Here is an 18,818-nt window from a genome sequence, read left to right on the forward strand (position 1 = left end):
TAGTAGTAGTAGTAGTAGTAGTAGTAGTAGTAGGGGTAGTAGTAGTAGTGGTAGTAGTAGTAGTGGTAGTAGTAGTAGTGGTAGTAGTAGTAGTGGTAGTAGTAGTAGTGGTAGTAGTGGTGGTGGTGGTGGTAGTAGTAGTAGTAGTAGTAGTAGTAGTAGTAGGGGTAGTAGTAGTAGTAGTAGTAGTAGTGGTAGTAGTAGTAGTGGTAGTAGTAGTAGTGGTAGTAGTAGTAGTGGTAGTAGTAGTAGTGGTAGTGGTAGTAGTGGTGGTAGTAGTAGTAGTAGTAGTAGTAGTAGTAGTAGTAGTAGTGGTAGTAGTAGTGGTAGTAGTAGTAGTAGTAGTAGTAGTAGTAGTAGTAGTAGTAGTAGTAGTAGGTGGTAGTAGTAGTAGTAGTAGTAGTAGTAGTAGTAGTAGTAGTAGTAGTAGTAGTGGTGGTAGTAGTGGTGGTAGTAGTGGTGGTAGTAGTAGTAGTAGTAGTAGTAGTGATGGTAGTAGTAGTGGTGGTAGTAGTGGTGGTAGTAGTAGTAGTAGTAGTAGTAGTAGTAGTAGTAGTAGTAGTAGTAGAAGTGATGGTAGTAGTAGTGGTGGTAGTAGTGGTGGTAGTAGTAGTAGTAGTAGTAGTAGTAGTAGTAGTAGTAGTAGTAGTAGTAGTGGTGGTAGTGGTAGTAGTAGTAGTAGTAGTAGTAGTAGTAGTAGTAGTGATGGTAGTAGTAGTGGTAGTAGTGGTGGTGGTGGTGGTAGTAGTAGTAGTAGTAGTAGTAGTAGTAGTAGTAGTAGTAGTAGTAGTAGTAGTAGTGGTGGTAGTGGTAGTAGTAGTAGTAGTAGTAGTAGTAGTAGTAGTAGTAGTAGTAGTAGTAGTGATGGTAGTAGTAGTGGTAGTAGTGGTGGTGGTGGTAGTAGTAGTAGTAGTAGTAGTAGTAGTAGTAGTAGTAGTAGTAGTAGTAGTAGTGGTGGTAGTGGTAGTAGTAGTAGTAGTAGTAGTAGTAGTAGTAGTAGTGATGGTAGTAGTAGTGGTAGTAGTGGTGGTGGTGGTAGTAGTAGTAGTAGTAGTAGTAGTAGTAGTAGTAGTAGTAGTAGTAGTAGTAGTAGTAGTAGTAGTGGTGGTAGTGGTAGTAGTAGTAGTAGTAGTAGTAGTAGTAGTAGTAGTGATGGTAGTAGTAGTGGTAGTAGTGGTGGTGGTAGTAGTAGTAGTAGTAGTAGTAGTAGTAGTAGTAGTAGTAGTAGTAGTAGTAGTAGAAGTGATGGTAGTAGTAGTGGTGGTAGTAGTGGTGGTAGTAGTAGTAGTAGTAGTAGTAGTAGTAGTAGTAGTAGTAGTAGTAGTAGTAGTAGTAGTAGTGGTGGTAGTGGTAGTAGTAGTAGTAGTAGTAGTAGTAGTAGTAGTAGTGATGGTAGTAGTAGTGGTAGTAGTAGTAGTAGTAGTAGTAGTAGTAGTAGTAGTAGTGGTAGTAGTAGTAGTAGTAGTAGTAGTAGTAGTAGTAGTAGTAGTAGTAGTAGTAGTAATAATAATAATAATAATAAGTAGTAGTAATAATAATAATAATAATAATCATAATAATAATAATAATGACAATAATAATAATTATAATAATGATAATAATAATAATAATAATAAAGACAATAATAATAATAATAATAATAATAATAATAATAATAATAATAATAATAATAATGAAACCACTTATATTTACGCACTACATGGCGTCAGACAACCGCTATTGTTCGTCATCATCTCTGCTACACAGTAACCTGTAGAGGTGGTTCATCATGATCATCATGCGCGAGGCTGAACCATGACCACACAACACGGTGTGGCTCCAGCTCCCTCATGCATCTGTAGCGCACTCAACTCTTCCAGAGGAAGAAAAGGTAATCGTAATATATGAAACTCTTCCAGAGCAGGAAAAAGGTAATTGCAATACATGATACTCTCCAAGAGGAGGAAAATGTAATCGTAATATGTTACTCTTCAAAGAGGAGGAAAAGGTAATCAAAATATATGATCGACTGTCCACCTCAGTCACTTTCCTACCCACACCCCCAACACCCTCTCCTCCTGACCACCTTCCTCCCTCACCCCACCCACTCTTCCTTCTTTCTACAATACATCTTCATCAGCCTCCCCGCTGTGTCCTGTGTCGTCCACTATATCACTTTATCCCTGCGTCAGAGAACCTTAACACCTCCTCGTTTGTTTGTCCTCGTCCCGTTTTCTTTCACCTTCATAAATCTCCTTCCTCGTCCATTACCGGTCCAGGATGTCTCCTACGCCTTCGTTTGGCTGTTATTTGTTGGCAAGACTTTTCCTTCTGTGTACCAGAATTCTTTTTCTATTCCTGAACGCATATCTTTCTTTTTTGTTTCGTTTTTTATACTACTATGTCGAATTTTATTGGGAATTTTATCATTTTCAGACGTAATCCAAAGATGTTAGACAAAAATTCATTCATTTTCTTGCCTGTTCTTTTTATCCTTCTTTCGACCATTGAGTTTCTTTAACCTTGATATTGCATAATATTCCTCACTGTTATTCTAGATTTCGTCATCAAAAATTTTCCTTTACCGTTACCAAGGGTGACGAAGCCCTTAAAAACAATCCTGTTCTTTCTCTTTCTATCATCTTCTATCACTGCTGTTTTCAGTCATCCATGATCACTGAAGAACTGATCCATAACAGAATCAGCCAGAACATCCGACTCTCTGCTACACATCATGGCTTTAAACCCAATTACTTCTCTGCAACAGTGCATGCAGACCTCACACAACATCCTGGGTGGCTTCTGCCAATGACAAAGCTCTTCCACCCGCAAAGTGTTAGTGGCAATTAATAAGACATCTGACATCGCTACCCGACACACCCTCAGACATAAGGCAATTGACACCTTACTCTATAGCGATAACTTATAAGTCTGCCAACTTCACTGGTGGCCGCCAAGCTAGATTCACTCACAAAGACTCATCCAAAATCCTCATGCTCTACAGTGGAGTCCCCCAAGGAATAGTTCTTTCTCTCGTCCTCTTCAATTTCTTCTTACACGACCTTTCATAATCTCTTGTGGACCACCCATATGAATTCACAATCCCATCACAAGACTGTGACAAATCAACAAGAAACATGCAACATTACAATCACTTAGAAAATTGGCTCACTTAAAACAGTCTGTCTGCATTACCACTTCCATCCTCTGTTACAGTCTTAACGAAGGACAGACATGACTCCAACTTGCACCTTCCCATCACCTTGAATGGTTAGCCACTACCACTCTACATAACTTCTAACTTTCCCTGGCATCACACGCGTGGCATTCGCTTCCCCTTGCCACAAAATTCGACACTCGGTCCCTCATAACTCTTACCAGAACCAATTTTAGACAAAAAAAAAAAAAAAAATCCTTCAATATCCTCTAAAAACAATTAATTCATTTCACCCATAAGCTACGTCTCACCTGCCTGGTCATCCAGCACACCAAGAGCAAATACGACAGGACTGCAAATCACACAAAACAGAACACTCAGAATAATCACCGGCCGCCTGGTTACAACAAACATTGAACTCCTGCACGACTTCCAGTACATTCTCACCTCAACTTGTTTGGCACTAAATACCTTCACCCAAAAATACACCGTAATCTGCCACCAATCCCCCCCTCCCCTTTCACCCCTTAAAAACACTCTCCCATGCTTAACACTTCAGCAATCTACTCATATCGAACCCCCATCCCCCCTCAACAAACATGGCAATGGCAAAACATATAAACACACAAGTGACTCAGCAAATACTAATAAGTTGCCTTTCTAACCCGGTCTTAAAACATCAATCCACCAGTCATACACTCATCTGAGTCTACACTCCCCAGACAAGTACGAGTCAAACATTTCTTGTCTTCTTCATGCCCAAGATGCAACTTCTATAATGAAGTCAGTAAGAAGGTTCCAAATTGCTGTACGCTCTCCTCACAAAGATATATACACCACATCACCACACTTCTAGATCTGTGGTCCCATCTTTGTGCTGCGGAAACCCTCGGAAGAAATTACTTGGACAGAAAAGGTAAATAATACATACATACATATATATACATATATATATCTATATATATATATATATATATATATATATATATATATATATATATATATATATATATATATATATACATATATATACACTGGAGTAGAGGTGGTGTCTGACACAACAGGCAGGAGTATAAAGTTTAACCCAAACCTTTCTCCACAGTCGTTCTCCTAAGTGGACTGAGTAACGAATACAGATCAAAGCACCCAACCAGTCAGCCGTTTTCCTGCCTTTATCTCCTGGTCTGCTGATTGGTGGATCGGCTATCTTGACTACACACACACACACACACACACACACACACACACACACACACACATACGAACACAAGCACATATATACGTGTGTGTGTGTGTGTGTGTGTGTGTGTGTGTGTGTGTGTGTGTGTGTGTGTGTGTGTGTGTATTTTTCTAATTCACGAACACATACCCGATGTTCTACAAACACCGCATATCACCAACGGCCATTTTCACTATATTTCCAGAAATTCGTCAGACTGAACACACGTCAATTTGACAAAATATTGAGCAGACTAATTACGAGACACACAAAGACACGACGTAGAAAATCCAGGAGACAGCTGGAGGAAGAACTGCACACTTGGAGGGAAGGTGCCCAGATGGTCAGAGCCTCAAGGGTGAGGTCATCTGACCTGGACATTGGCGGAGGTCATCCTTGATGGTTGGAAGGGCCAAATCACCTCAAGCTTGTCATGTCTGCTGGTGACTGAGTGAGGGAGAAAAAGATTCTCTGGTCAAAAACAGCTTCTGTTAGTTGTACATTTCATCTGACTGTTGTAATGTTTGAGGATCCTCGTTACTGTCTCACCAACTGCTTCCTTCCCACATGTGAGGTCTGGGTGCATACCATCCTGCAGGGGCAATGAACGAGTGCGACTCAAAGAGAAGTGGTGGTCATTCTAATGTAACTATTAGAACGAAGAGTTGACTGCCTTCGTGACGACACTCAAGATGTTTAAACTATATTTGTGGCTTTCAAAGTGTGTTCCCCCCCCTCCAAGTCCAATCATTATCTTTTTCTTTCTCGAGTCAATGTATTTTTCAATCTGTATTCATAAACTTTAGGACTCTTGAAGTCGATAGAAAAGACTTTAAATTTACCCTTTGGGGTTGATATGGTAGACGCTGTTCCTGATGATGTCTTGCAATACACTCCCATCTACCTTATATGTTCGTGACATTTGGTTCCTGTAAAACACTTCAATGACAGTCTCCATTTTGGCCTGTGGTTGGGCAATGTGGGGACTGTATAAGCATTTCTGAGGTTCATGGTCAAAATATCTTTGACACAGTATCCATTGCTGATCAGCAGTTGTCTGCTTTTGATACAACAGTTCCGAAAACTGTCCATGATGAGCTGTTCTCGTGTGCACGTCTGATATATGACTAAACTGCAATCACGAACAACACTCGTTCACTTCCCTGAGACTGTGGGGTCTTTGCAGACCCTGGTGGTATACAGGCCACTTTCTGACTGAACCGACACACCTAGGAAGTGTATGTACTTTTGGCCATTCGCACCGAGTTGCAGACGCTGGAGATGCTCATTATTCACAACAACATATATGTCATCCACACACCAACAGTACGTGGAAAGGGCATAAATATTCCAATATGGAGGGCTGTATACTCTTCTTCACACACACACACACACACACACACACACACACACACACACACACACGTACTATGAGGAAAACGCTGGTTCTGGGGAACAGCCCATTAGCTTCACCTTCACATTGGCAGTAAAACTGCTTATCTTCTGGGCATCTGAAGTTGCTCCCGTTGTGAATGCCTTACGAGGCTTATCTAAAATGAGAAAGGTTGGGGAGGGGGCTCTTAAGGGCCAGCATCACTGGCTGACTTTCAGACAAGGCTTTAGAATCTAATCAATGTTTTCCATGACAGGAACATGAGCGAGGAGGCTTCCCCCACATCCATAGAAACTTGGAGGTCCTTCAGACCAATACATCAACTTACCCTGAACCCTCTTACGAGTCGTAATCAGTTACTTGCAAAGAAATTACCACTTAATATATATGTATCCCTTGTACAAACCAGTTCTTCGCGCCAGATTCCGCCAAATGGTTCCAGCAACATTCAGGACTGTGGCGTAATCCTCTCGCTCACTGTCAACAGATATTCTTCCAGATGAGGCCGTCTTCAGTATCAGATCAGTGAGTTGAGGGTAAGGCTTCGTGCTGGCACGAAGGACTGTCATCGAACTCATTCCTCAACCTTTCAACGTCAGACAAATATAAATCCTCACTCTAATATCTTGTCAGTGAGAGAGAAGAAGAGGAGTGTAGCTGAGGTTGATTTACCACAGGCGATTCGCGTTTTCTTTCATCTCACGTGACCTCCAAATATACCAGCGAGGAGAACTCGCAGATCTTTTTTTTTTGTGAAAATTTTCTTCTTTTTCTTTTCTTTCGCAAGACTGGTCCCTCCCGCGGAAAGAATGAGGAGGGGAGGAGGGGTAACACCAAGCCGTTGTTTGCATCTCATTAGCATATAGCAACTCATAATGTCAGGTCTAAAGAGCGCTCTGTTGACACCATCGTCAGGCAGGGGTTGGCGCACGCCGGCCCGGCCAGCGAACCCGCCGGGAGTCACTTGGTAACTCTGGTAGGGAGACGGAGCCAGAGCGTCTTTGGGCAAACTTCTGGCTCAATACTGTGCGATGCGAGAAGCTTCGCCTCAATCTGTGTCATGACACGATCATGAAGTGTCCTCCAAATGGATGACAGAGAGACGTGCAGGAAGTCTTTCTTTTTTCCAGTTCTTTTTTTTTTAGATTCTCTGTTCTCCACCAGCCATACAGCTACGTAAGAACCTCTTCCACTGCTTTCTGTCTGCTCTTAACGCCATGCATTATCTTCCCCGAGACTTGTGTGTACTCTTGTGCCGTATGGCGTTGGGGGTACACCATGGCAACGCCACAAGGTTACCTAAATCGTCGTCCTCTGCGGCTCTCTGCTCTCATCACCACCCTCCAGCCTCCTCCACCAGGAGGTTCGCATCTTGTAACCTCCAAAGGAGATGGATCATCTACACACACAGTCAACACCCCACCTTACGCGCGCTCCTCCCCAGCTCTGTCTGTCTGTCTGTCTCACCGCCACCAGCTCCACTGCAAACTTCACCTCGGTCTCCATAATTCAGGGCTGAGCCGCGTCCCCGCTCCCATCAAGACATGCTCTCTCTCTCTCTCTCTCTCTCTCTCTCTCTCTCTCTCTCTCTCTCTCTCTCTCTCTCTCCCAAACCAGGAAGTGCGTGTTGCTGTTCAGCCTCAGAGGGCTCCTTACGTGTTGCTGCGGATCTCTGCGTGATCTAACAAGCGACCGTAACAAGCTCGCCAGAGTGTGTGACACGCCTGGTGGTCCTGACGGTGAAGGGGGTTTTCCGATCAATGGGGCGGGAAAATTCCGGTGACTTACACTGAATCATGCGCGTCCCATGTTCTTTAGCGCCTGAGGCTGTGACCCGGTGTTAAGATCTCGGTGACGATCGGATGCCTCGCTGGGGACGTGAGGACAAGAGATCGTGAAAGTTTCAGGCCACAGTTTCCCCGCGACGGACCACTCACTCCCATGCCGCTGAGTATGACAAGCTGGCATCGTTAGCTTCGGTCCGCGGGCGAAATAAATGCCATTCGAACTGCCCAGGAGCCTCACACCTCCCAGGGACCTGGACGAGTAAGACATATGCAGAGAGGGTGGTGATCCACCTCTTCCGTCCCTGTACGTGTGTCTGCGACGTCATACGGTAATGTTAACAGTGCTATAATACCCATCCCACCCCACCCTTCCCTCACTTCCGTGTCCGACCCCCGTCCACTTAACCTCCACCACAATCCTCCAAATCATTCGTCTCCTCCTTCCTCTCCCAGGATATCTTGTATCGTCCCTATCGATCCCTAGCAGACACCGCCTCCTCCTCCTCCTCTTCCTCCTACCCCCTGCCAACATCATCTCCCCAGGGCCTTCTAGCCCCTGTTCGCCAGCCTGTCCTCCCCTTCTGTTTAATTTCCAGCAGCAGCAGCAGAGCATCCATTACTCTCCCCTCTCCCTCTTTTCACCGCCAGCTCTCCTGTGTTGATCATCGGGAGATGGCCGGGGTCATAACTCTCTCTATTCCGTCCACCTCCAGACCTTCGCTCGCTCACACTCTGGTCTCCGGCATTTCGCACCGGCGACCTCCCATCCCCGTAAAACCTCCACCGGTTACCCCGAGAGACACAAAACACCTCCCTATCCTCGTCAATCCAAGCCTTCCCTTCGTGCCTCCTCTCCCACCTTTCCCTATTGATCCGTTCCAGACGTTACCCCTTTCCTCACCTCTCTCTCTCTCTCTCTCTCTCTCTCTCTCTCTCTCTCTCTCTCTCTCTCTCTCTCTCTCTCGTCTCTCTCCCTACACCCTCCAGCGTCCCTCTACAGGAGGAGAGATACATCTGCCAGATGGCATCCACGTCGCCACATATTAACATCTCTCTGGTGACCATAATTTCTCGGTAATTTCCGCAAAGTTCTCGTAACTTAGGCCAATTACGAGGTCGGTCGCACTAGATCTCCCGGCTGATTAGCAACTTTCAGACGTGGGATGCGCCACTCCGTGGCCTCTACTGTTTCCCCACAAATTCATCGCATACCAGAATAGTTCACCGAACACATCCTCCATCATCATGGCTCTCTCACGATCACGTATAGCCATCCGCACTTATTGGTCTACAAGGAGGGGATAAAAAATAAAAAAAAAAGTACAAAACGAGATATATGAGAAGAGATCAGACTGCACAAACGCACACTGGACTGATGGTCAACAATCTTACCTTTTCCAATGGAGCTTCGTCTCTCTGTTGCTCGGCTGTTTGCATGACCCACCCATCCGATGGACGGATCCTGAAGCAACGGAAACACAAAGTGAATGTTAACAAGCGACAAGACAATGATGATGATGATGAAGATCAGAGGACACTAAGAAGAGGCCAATATTAATAATAAAGAACATCTTCAGATAATATAAACAACATTAATGATTAAAGACTATATGTACCGGTAAAACACACACACACACACACACACACACACACATATATATATATATATATATATATATATATATATATATATATATATATATATACATATATATTGGGTGATGACGAGGAAAATTGAAACACGATAAGTGTTTCAATTTTCCTCGTTGTTATCAACAAAAATTCTATCAAGCGCATCACTGCGACCTTACTACAATATATATATATATATATATATATATATATATATATATATATATATATATATATATATATATATATCTGTCGCAGTCTCCCGCGTTTGCGAGGTGGCGCAAGGAAACAGACGAAAGAAATGGCCCAACCCACCTCTATACACACGTATATACATACACGTCCACACACTCAAATATACATACCTATACATCTCAATGTACACATATATATACACACACAGACATATACATATATACACATATACATAATTCATACTGTCTGCCTTTATTTATTCCCATCGCCACCTCGCCACACATGGAATAACATCCCCCTACCCCCTCATGTGTGCGAGGTAGCGCTAGGAAACGAGAACAAAGGCCACATTCGTTCACACTCAGTCTCTAGCTGTCATGTAATAATGCCCGAAACCACAGCTCCCTTTCCACATCCAGGCCCCACACAAATTTCCATGATTTACCCCAGACGCTTTACATGCCCTGATTCAATCCACTGACAGCACGTCGACCCCGGTATACCACATCGATCCAATTCACTCTATTCCTTGCCCGCCTTTCACCCTCCTGCATGTTCAGGCCCCGATCACTCAAAATCTTTTTCACTCCATCTTTCCACCTCCAATTTGGTCTCCCACTTCTCCTCGTTCCCTCCACCTCCGACACATATATCCTCTTGGTCAATCTTTCCTCACTCATTCTCTCCATGTGACCAAACCATTCCCAAGACACCCTCTTCTGCTCTCTCAGCCACGCTCTTTTTATTTCCACACATCTCTCTTACCCTTACATTACTTACTCGATCAAACCACCTCACACCACATATTGTCCTCAAACATCTCATTTCCAGCACATCCACCCTCCTGCGCACAACTCTATCCATAGCCCACTCCTCGCAACCATACAACATTGTTGGAACCACTATTCCTTCAAACATAGCCATTTTTGCTGTCCGAGATAATGTTCTCGACTTCCAAACATTCTTCATTATATTATTCATTATATTAAATCGCTGTCTCCCGCGTTAGCGAGGTAGCGCAAGGAAACAGATGAAGAATGGCCCAACCAACCCACATATAGATGTATATACATAAACGCCCACACACGCACATATACATACCTACACATTTCAACGTATACATACATAAACATACACAGACATATACATATATACACATGTACAAATTCATACTTGCCGCCTTCATCCATTCCCGTCACCACCCCGCCACACATGAAATAGCATCCCCCCCTCCCCCCGCGCGCACGCACGCGAAGGAGCGCTAGGAAAAGACAAAAAGGCCACATTCGTTCACACTCGGTCTCTAGCTGTCATGTGTAATGCACCGAAACCACAGCAGCTCCATTTCCACATCCAGGACCGACAAAACTTTCCATGGTTTACCCTAGAAGCTTCACATGCCCTGGGTCAATCCACTGAGAGCACGTCCACCCCGGTATACCACATCGTTCCAATTCACTCTATTCCTTGCACGTCTTTCATCCTCCTGCATATTGAGGCTCCAATCGCTGAAAATCTTCACTCCATCCCTCCATCTCCAATTTGGTCCCCCGCTTCTCCTCGCTCCCTCAACCCCCGACAAACACACACTCCCCGTCAATCTCCCCTGTGGAAGGTATTAAGAATATATGGTGTGGGAGGCAAGTTGAAAAGTTTTTATCGAGGATGTAAGGCATGTGTACGTGTAGGAAGAGAGGAAAGTGATTGGTTCTCAGTGAATGTAGGTTTGCGGCAGGGGTGTGTGATGTCTCCATGGTTGTTTAATTTGTTTATGGATGGGGTTGTTAGGGAGGTGAATGCAAGAGTTTTGGAAAGAGGGGCAAGTATGCAGTCTGTTGTGGATGAGAGAGCTTGGGAAGTGAGTCAGTTGTTGTTCCCTGATGATACAGCGCTGGTGGCTGATTCATGTGAGAAACTGCAGAAGCTGGTGACTGAGTTTGGTAAAGTGTGTGAAAGAAGAAAGTTAAGAGTAAATGTGAATAAGAGCAAGGTTATTAGGTACAGTAGGGTTGAGGGTCAAGTCAATTGGGAGGTGAGTTTGAATGGAGAAAAACTGGAGGAAGTAAAGAGTTTTAGATATCTGGGAGTGGATCTGGCAGCGGATGGAACCATGGAAGCGGAAGTGAATCATAGGGTGGGGGAGGGCGCGAAAATTCTGGGAGCCTTGAAGAATGTTTGGAAGTCAAGAACATTATATCAGAAAGCAAAAATGGGTATGTTTGAAGGAATAGTGGTTCCATCAATGTTGTATGGTTGCGAGGCGTGGGCTATGGATAGAGTTGTGCGCAGGAGGGTGGATGTGCTGGAAATGAGATGTTTGAGGACAATATGTGGTGTGAGGTGGTTTGATCGAGTAAGTAAAGTAAGGGTAAGAGAGATGTGTGGAAATAAAAAGAGTGTGGTTGAGAGAGCAGAAGAGGGTGTTTTAAAATGGTTTGGTCACATGGAGAGAATGAGTGAGGAAAGATTGACCAAGAAGATATATGTATCAGAGGTGGAGGGAACGAGGAGAAGTGGGAGACCAAATTGGAGGTGTAAAGATGGAGTGAAAAAGATTGTGAGTGATCGGGGCCTGAACATGCAGGAGGGTGAAAGGTGTGCAAGGAATAGAGTGAATTGGAACGATGTGGTATACCGGGGTCGACGTGCTGTAAGGATTGAATCATGGCATGTGAAGCGTCTGGGGTAAACCATGGAAAGTTGTGTGGGGCCTGGATGTGGAAAGGGAGCTGTGGTTTCGGTGCATTATTACATGACAGCTAGAGACTGAGTGTGAACGAATGGGGCCTTTGATGTCTTTTCCTAGCGCTACCTCGCACACATGAGGGGGGAGGGGGTTGTTATTCCATGTGTGGCGAGGTGGCGATGGGAATAAATAAAGGCAGACAGTATGAATTATGTACATGTGTATATATGTATATGTCTGTGTGTATATATATATGTGTACATTGAGATGTATAGGTATGTATATTTGCGTGTGTGGACGTGTATGTATATACATGTGTATGTGGGTGGGTTGGGCCATTCTTTCGTCTGTTTCCTTGCGCTACCTCGCTAACGCGGGAGACAGCGACAAAGCAAAATAATATATATATATATATATATATATATATATATATATATATATATATATATATATATATATATACAATCTCAAACTTTCCCAGGATCGCCATGGTATACTACTTAACCAAATAATCTTACGATTCACCGCATCATGATAAAACATTCACAGCACACATCTGTCAGAGAGAGAGAGAGAGAGAGAGAGAGAGAGAGAGAGAGAGAGAGAGAGAGAGAGAGAGAGAGAGAGAGAGAGTTAGTTAGTCTCTAGAAAACGCACATTGGGAACGTCAGTCCGATTCCTCCACACTGGGACCTTGTAGTGGTGGTTTGGGTGGTTGGGTGGTGGTGGATGGTGGTGGCAGCGGTGGTGGTAGTGGTAGTGATCGTGGTGGACGGGTGGTGGTGGGTGGTGTTGGTGGTGGTTGGGTGGTGGTGGATGGGTGGTGGTGGGTGGGTGGTGGTTGGGTGGTGGACGGGTGGTGGGTGGTGGTGGTGGTGGACGGGTTGTGGTGGTGGTGGGTGGTGTTGGTGGTGGTTGTGGTGGTAGTGGTGGATGGGTGGTGGTGGTGGTGGTTGGTTGGTGGTGGTGGATGGGTGGTGGTGGGTGGTGGATGGATGGATGGATGGGTGGTGGTGGTGGTGGTGGACGAGTGGTGGTGGTGGACGAGTGGTGGTGGTGGACGAGTGGTGGTGGTGGGTGGTGGTGGTGGATGGATGGGTGGTGGTGGTGGTGGGAGGGAAGAAGTTGTCCAAGTTCAAGACGTATTGCTTCCCTGCACAACGTACTACCTCGGGGAGGCTCCTTTATACCATCACTCACCCATAAAACTCAGGTGAGGCCAGACAGGTGTGTGTTGTGTGTGTGTGTGTGTGTGTGTGTGTGTGTGTGTGTGTGAGACGTGCCACAGCTCTGGACGAAGACGAGAGGTGGTGCATCACGGAAATCTCCTCTGCATTTCTATATTCACGTTTTGCACTAGTTCAAATTCTGCCTACGAGGAGCAAACCTACCTACCTATCTATCTATCTATCTATCTATCTATCTATCTATCCATCTATCTGTTGGGGATGAGAGAGCTTGGGAAGTGAGTCAGTTGTTGTTCGCTGATGATACAGCGCTGGTGGCTGATTCATGTGAGAAACTGCAGAAGCTGGTGACTGAGTTTGGAAAAGTGTGTGGAAGAAGAAAGTTAAGAGTAAATGTGAATAAGAGCAAGGTTATTAGGTACAGTAGGGTTGAGGGACAAGTCAATTGGGAGGTGAGTTTGAATGGAGAAAAACTGGAGGAAGTGAAGTGTTTTAGATATCTGGGAGTGGATCTGGCAGCGGATGGAACCATGGAAGCGGAAGTGGATCATAGGGTGGGGGAGGGGGCGAAAATCCTGGGGGCCTTGAAGAATGTGTGGAAGTCGAGAACATTATCTCGGAAAGCAAAAATGGGTATGTTTGAAGGAATAGTGGTTCCAACAATGTTGTATGGTTGCGAGGCGTGGGCTATGGATAGAGTTGTGCGCAGGAGGATGGATGTGCTGGAAATGAGATGTTTGAGGACAATGTGTGGTGTGAGGTGGTTTGATCGAGTGAGTAACGTAAGGGTAAGAGAGATGTGTGGAAATAAAAAGAGCGTGGTTGAGAGGGCAGAAGAGGGTGTTTTGAAGTGGTTTGGGCACATGGAGAGGATGAGTGAGGAAAGATTGACCAAGAGGATATATGTGTCGGAGGTGGAGGGAACAAGGAGAAGAGGGAGACCAAATTGGAGGTGGAAAGATGGAGTGAAAAAGATTTTGTGTGATCGGGGCCTGAACATGCAGGAGGGTGAAAGGAGGGCAAGGAATAGAGTGAATTGGAGCGATGTGGTATACCGGGGTTGACGTGCTGTCAGTGGATTGAATCAAGGCATGTGAAGCGTCTGGGGTAAACCATGGAAAGCTGTGTAGGTATGTATATTTGCGTGTGTGGACGTATGTATATACATGTGTTTTGGGGGGGGGGGGTTGGGCCATTTCTTTCGTCTGTTTCCTTGCGCTACCTCGCAAACGCGGGAGACAGCGACAAAGTATAATAAATAAAATAATATATATATATATATATATATATATATATATATATATATATATATATATATATATATATAACCTAACCTAACCTAACCTAACCTAACCTAACCTAACCTATCCCTGGGGATAGGAGAGAAAGAATACTTCCCACGTATTCCCTGCGTGTCGTAGAAGGCGACTAAAAGGGAAGGGAGCGGGGGGCTGGAAATCCTCCCCTCTCATTTTTTTTTTTTCCAAAAGAAGGAACAGAGAAGGGGGCCAGGTGAGGATATTCCCTCACCAGTCCTCTGTTCTTAACGCTACCTCGCAAATGTGGGAAATGGCGAATAGTATGAAAAAAAAAAATATATATATATATATATATATACGGGAGGAGCCAGACGGTTTCATTATATCACCAGCTGGCAGACGTGAGCCACCTGATGGAGGCAACACATCCGGTGTCGGTCAGCTGACCTGCTGACGACGTGCCTGGCGGGCTCTGTCTGTGAGGAGGAGGAGTGAGGGAGTGTCTGTGTCTGTGACGGGGGGGGGGGTGAGGAAGTGTCTGTGTCTGTGACGGGGGGGGAGTGAGGCAGTGTCTGTGTCTGTGACGGGGGGGGGGAGTGAGGCAGTGTCTGTGTCTGTGACGGGGGGAGTGAGGAAGTGTCTGTGTCTGTGACGGGGGGGAAGTGTCTGTGTCTGTGACGAAGGGAGTGAGGAAGTGTCTGTGTCTGTGACGGGGGGGGTGAGGAAGTGTCTGTGTCTGTGACGGGAAAGAGTGAGGCAGTGTCTGTTTCTGTGACGGTGGGGGGGAGTGAGGCAGTGTCTGTGTCTGTGACGGGGGGGTGAGGCAGTGTCTGTTTCTGTGACGGGGGGGGGAGTGAGGAAGTGTCTGTGTCTGTGACTGAGGAAGTGTCTGTGTCTGTGACGGAGGAAGTGAGGGAGTGTCTGTGTCTGTGGGAGTGAGGAGGCCGTGTCTGTGTCTGTGTCTTTGGGGCTGTATGTTTCATATTGCTCTCTGTCTGGCTGTGTCTGTCAGGGGCAGAGAGGCTGTCTGTGGCTGTGTCTGTCAGGGGCAGAGAGGCTGTCTGTGGCTGTGTCTGTCAGGGGCAGAGAGGCTGGCTGTGTCTGTCAGGGGCAGAGAGGCTGTCTGTGGCTGTGTCTGTCAGGGGCAGAGAGGCTGTCTGTGGCTGTGTCTGTTTCCTGCCTCACATGCCATTCCATCGGGAACAAATAATAATCAAGTGGCCAAAGGTCTTTCATCCTCCCCTAACAGTTTCTTAACTTGGTGTCTTTATCCAAGTTAGTGGTCAATAAAAAGAGATAAGTTAGTGGTCAATAAAAGAGAATACTATTGACCTCCCGTCTGCTGGTGAGAAATAAAAACATCCTGTATTACTTTGTCTTCCAAGATGGCTCGTTTGTATTTTGATGTGTTTGAAAAAATCTTATATGACTCACAGTTACTTGGATTAATATCTTAAGTAAGACTGACAACCAGATGGGTGATCATCAAATAGTAAATTATCTAAGAAGAATTATACCACTGGTAATTACATGATAATCATACCATCTAAGCAAAGATGTTCATACGTGTTCCGATTCCACAGTCTCTATCGAGATGAAAGCGATGATAATCAAATCATAATTATTACTAATATGCGAATTAATAATCAAATAATCGCTTCATACATGAAATATGAATCATTTCAATCTACGAATTATAGATAACAACCAGGGTCTTGATCATCAAATCCACAATTATCCACAAGAATTATCAATGACAAATGATAACATGTATTCATCTAAAAAGCCACAACATTCCATTCAAAACCTCTCTCTCTTTCCTCTCTCTCTCTCTCTCTCTCTCTCTCTCTCTCTCTCTCTCTCTCTCTATATATATATATATATATATATATATATATATCCTCGATAAAAAAAAAAAAATGTAAACATGTTTACCAAATCACATGTTTACCAAATGGCGTCCTAGCTTCGTCTCTTCGATGTATATCAACTGGCTGTTATATTCCTCTCTTGTGTCTCCCCTGATGATGTGATTATTACGCGAAAGTGCACTTGGGAACTTTTCGTGTTTCATTTTCCCCGTGGACTCATAGGAACATATATATATATATATAGCAATATAGGTAACTGATAAATTGACTTGAAATTAACATGAGAAACATTCTCAAGTGTCCATTTATCTGGTAAGTCATTTCCAGTAAGATTGTTCCTGGACTTTCGGGAGTGCCATAAAACTCGCTGGAAGTTGAGTTATAAGACTAACCTGGCCTGGAACCAGAATTTCAATCGACTTTTCTTTTCTTTTCTTTTTTTCTTTTCTATTCAGGTAACGAGGGCCTTTGAAATCCTCTTCCAGAAGGTTCGGTGTGTGTGTGTGTGTGTGTGTGTGTGTGTGTGTGTGTGTGTGTGTGTGTGTGGGGTGGGGGAGGGGCAGAGATGACGTGAAGGTGAGTAATGTCATTATTCTTAATCCCTCGGGCTGGGAGGTACGACCCTTGAGCGCGATGGTATAGCGACCCTTAAGCACTATGGTACGATCCTTGAGCACGACGGTACGACCCTTAAGCACGACGGTGCGATCCTTGAGCACGACGGTACGATCCTTGAGCACGACGGTACGACCCTTAAGCACGGCGGTGCGATCCTTGAGCACGACGGTACGACCCTTAAGCACGACGGTGCGATCCTTGAGCACGACAGTACGACCCTTAAGCACGACGGTGCGATCCTTGAGCACGACAGTACGATCCTTAAGCACGACGGTGCGATCCTTGAGCACGACAATACGACCCTTAAGCACGACGGTACGATCCTTGAACACGACAGTACGACCCTTAAGCACGACGGTACGATCCTTGAGCACGACAGTACGACCCTTAAGCACGACGGTACGATCCTTGAGCACGACAGTACGACCCTTAAGCACGATGGTACGATCCTTGAGCACGACAGTATGACCCTTAAGCACGACGGTGCGATCCTTGAGCACGACGGTACGACCCTTAAGCACGACGGTGCGATCCTTGAGCACGACGGTATGACCCTTAAGCACGGCGGTGCGATCCTTGAGCACGACGGTACGACACTTAAGCACGACGGTGCGATCCTTGAGCACGACAGTACGACCCTTAAGCACGACGGTGCGATCCTTGAGCACGACAGTACGATCCTTAAGCACGACGGTGCGATCCTTGAGCACGACGGTAGTGCGACCCTTGAGCACGGTGGTACGATCCTTGAGCATGACGGTACGATCCTTAAGCACGACGGTGCGATCCTTGAGCACGACGGTACGACCCTTAAGCACGACGGTGCGATCCTTGAGCACGACGGTAGTGCGACCCTTGAGCACGACGGTGCGATCCTTGAGCATGACGGTACGATCCTTGAGCACGACGGCACAACCCTTGAGCACGACTGTACGATCCTTGAAGATGACGACGGTACGACCCATGAGCACGACGGTACGATCCTTGAGGATGACGATAGTGCGACCTTTCAGCACGACGACAAGACCCTTCAGCACGACGTGCGACCCTTCAGCACGGCTCCAGTAAGACCTTTAAGCTCGACAGACAGTACGACCCTCGTGCATGATGGATAGGTCAGAGGCCAAGCCATTATACACCAAGAGTAGTGGCATCATCGTGCTCATAGTGCGACCTTTCAGCACGACGACAAGACCCTTCAGCACGACGTGCGACCCTTCAGCACGGCTCCAGTAAGACCTTTAAGCTCGACAGACAGTACGACCCTCGTGCATGATGGATAGGTCAGAGGCCAAGCCATTATACACCAAGAGTAGTGGCATCATCGTGCTCAAGGGTCGTTACGTCGTGCTCAGGGGTCGCACTGTCGCACTCAGGGGTCGCACCGTCGTGCTCAGGGGTCGCACCGTCGTGCTCAGGGGTCGCACCGTCGTACTCAGGGGTAATACTGTCGTCGTACTCAAGGGTCGTTACGTCGCGCTCGGGGGTCGCACCGTCGTACTCAGGGGTAGTACCGTCGTCGTAGTGAGCGGTCGTACAGTCGTACTTAGGGGTAGTACCGTCGTCTTACTTAGCGGTCGTACAGTCGTACTCAGGGGTCGCACCGTCGTCGTAAAGTCGTGATAGGGGTCGTTCCGTTGTCGTACTCTAGGGGTCGTACAGTCGTACTGAAGAGGTCGGAACATCGTCGTACCCAGGGCGCGTATAGTCGTGCTCAAGGATCGCACTACCGTCGTGCTCAAGGATCGCACTTCCGTCGTGCTCAAGGATCGCACTATCGTCGTGCTCAAGGATCGTACTACCGTCGTGTTCAAGGATCGCACTTCCGTCGTGCT

General features: G+C 45.8%; 1 protein-coding gene across 3 annotated transcripts in view; it reads right to left on the minus strand.

Annotated features, from left to right (window-relative positions):
* Positions 1-18,818, minus strand: part of LOC139764642 (cyclin-dependent kinase inhibitor 3-like) — a 1,341,657-nt gene that overhangs the window by 438,918 nt on the left and 883,921 nt on the right. For all 3 annotated transcript variants that reach the window (XM_071691493.1, XM_071691495.1, XM_071691499.1), the window contains one exon: positions 8,928-8,997. In XM_071691493.1, the coding sequence (XP_071547594.1) occupies positions 8,928-8,997 (70 nt within the window). Of the gene's footprint in view, positions 1-8,927; positions 8,998-18,818 lie in introns of those variants that run through there.

Source organism: Panulirus ornatus, chromosome 50, assembly GCF_036320965.1.
Source record: "Panulirus ornatus isolate Po-2019 chromosome 50, ASM3632096v1, whole genome shotgun sequence".
Classification (NCBI taxonomy): Eukaryota; Metazoa; Arthropoda; class Malacostraca; order Decapoda; family Palinuridae; genus Panulirus; species Panulirus ornatus.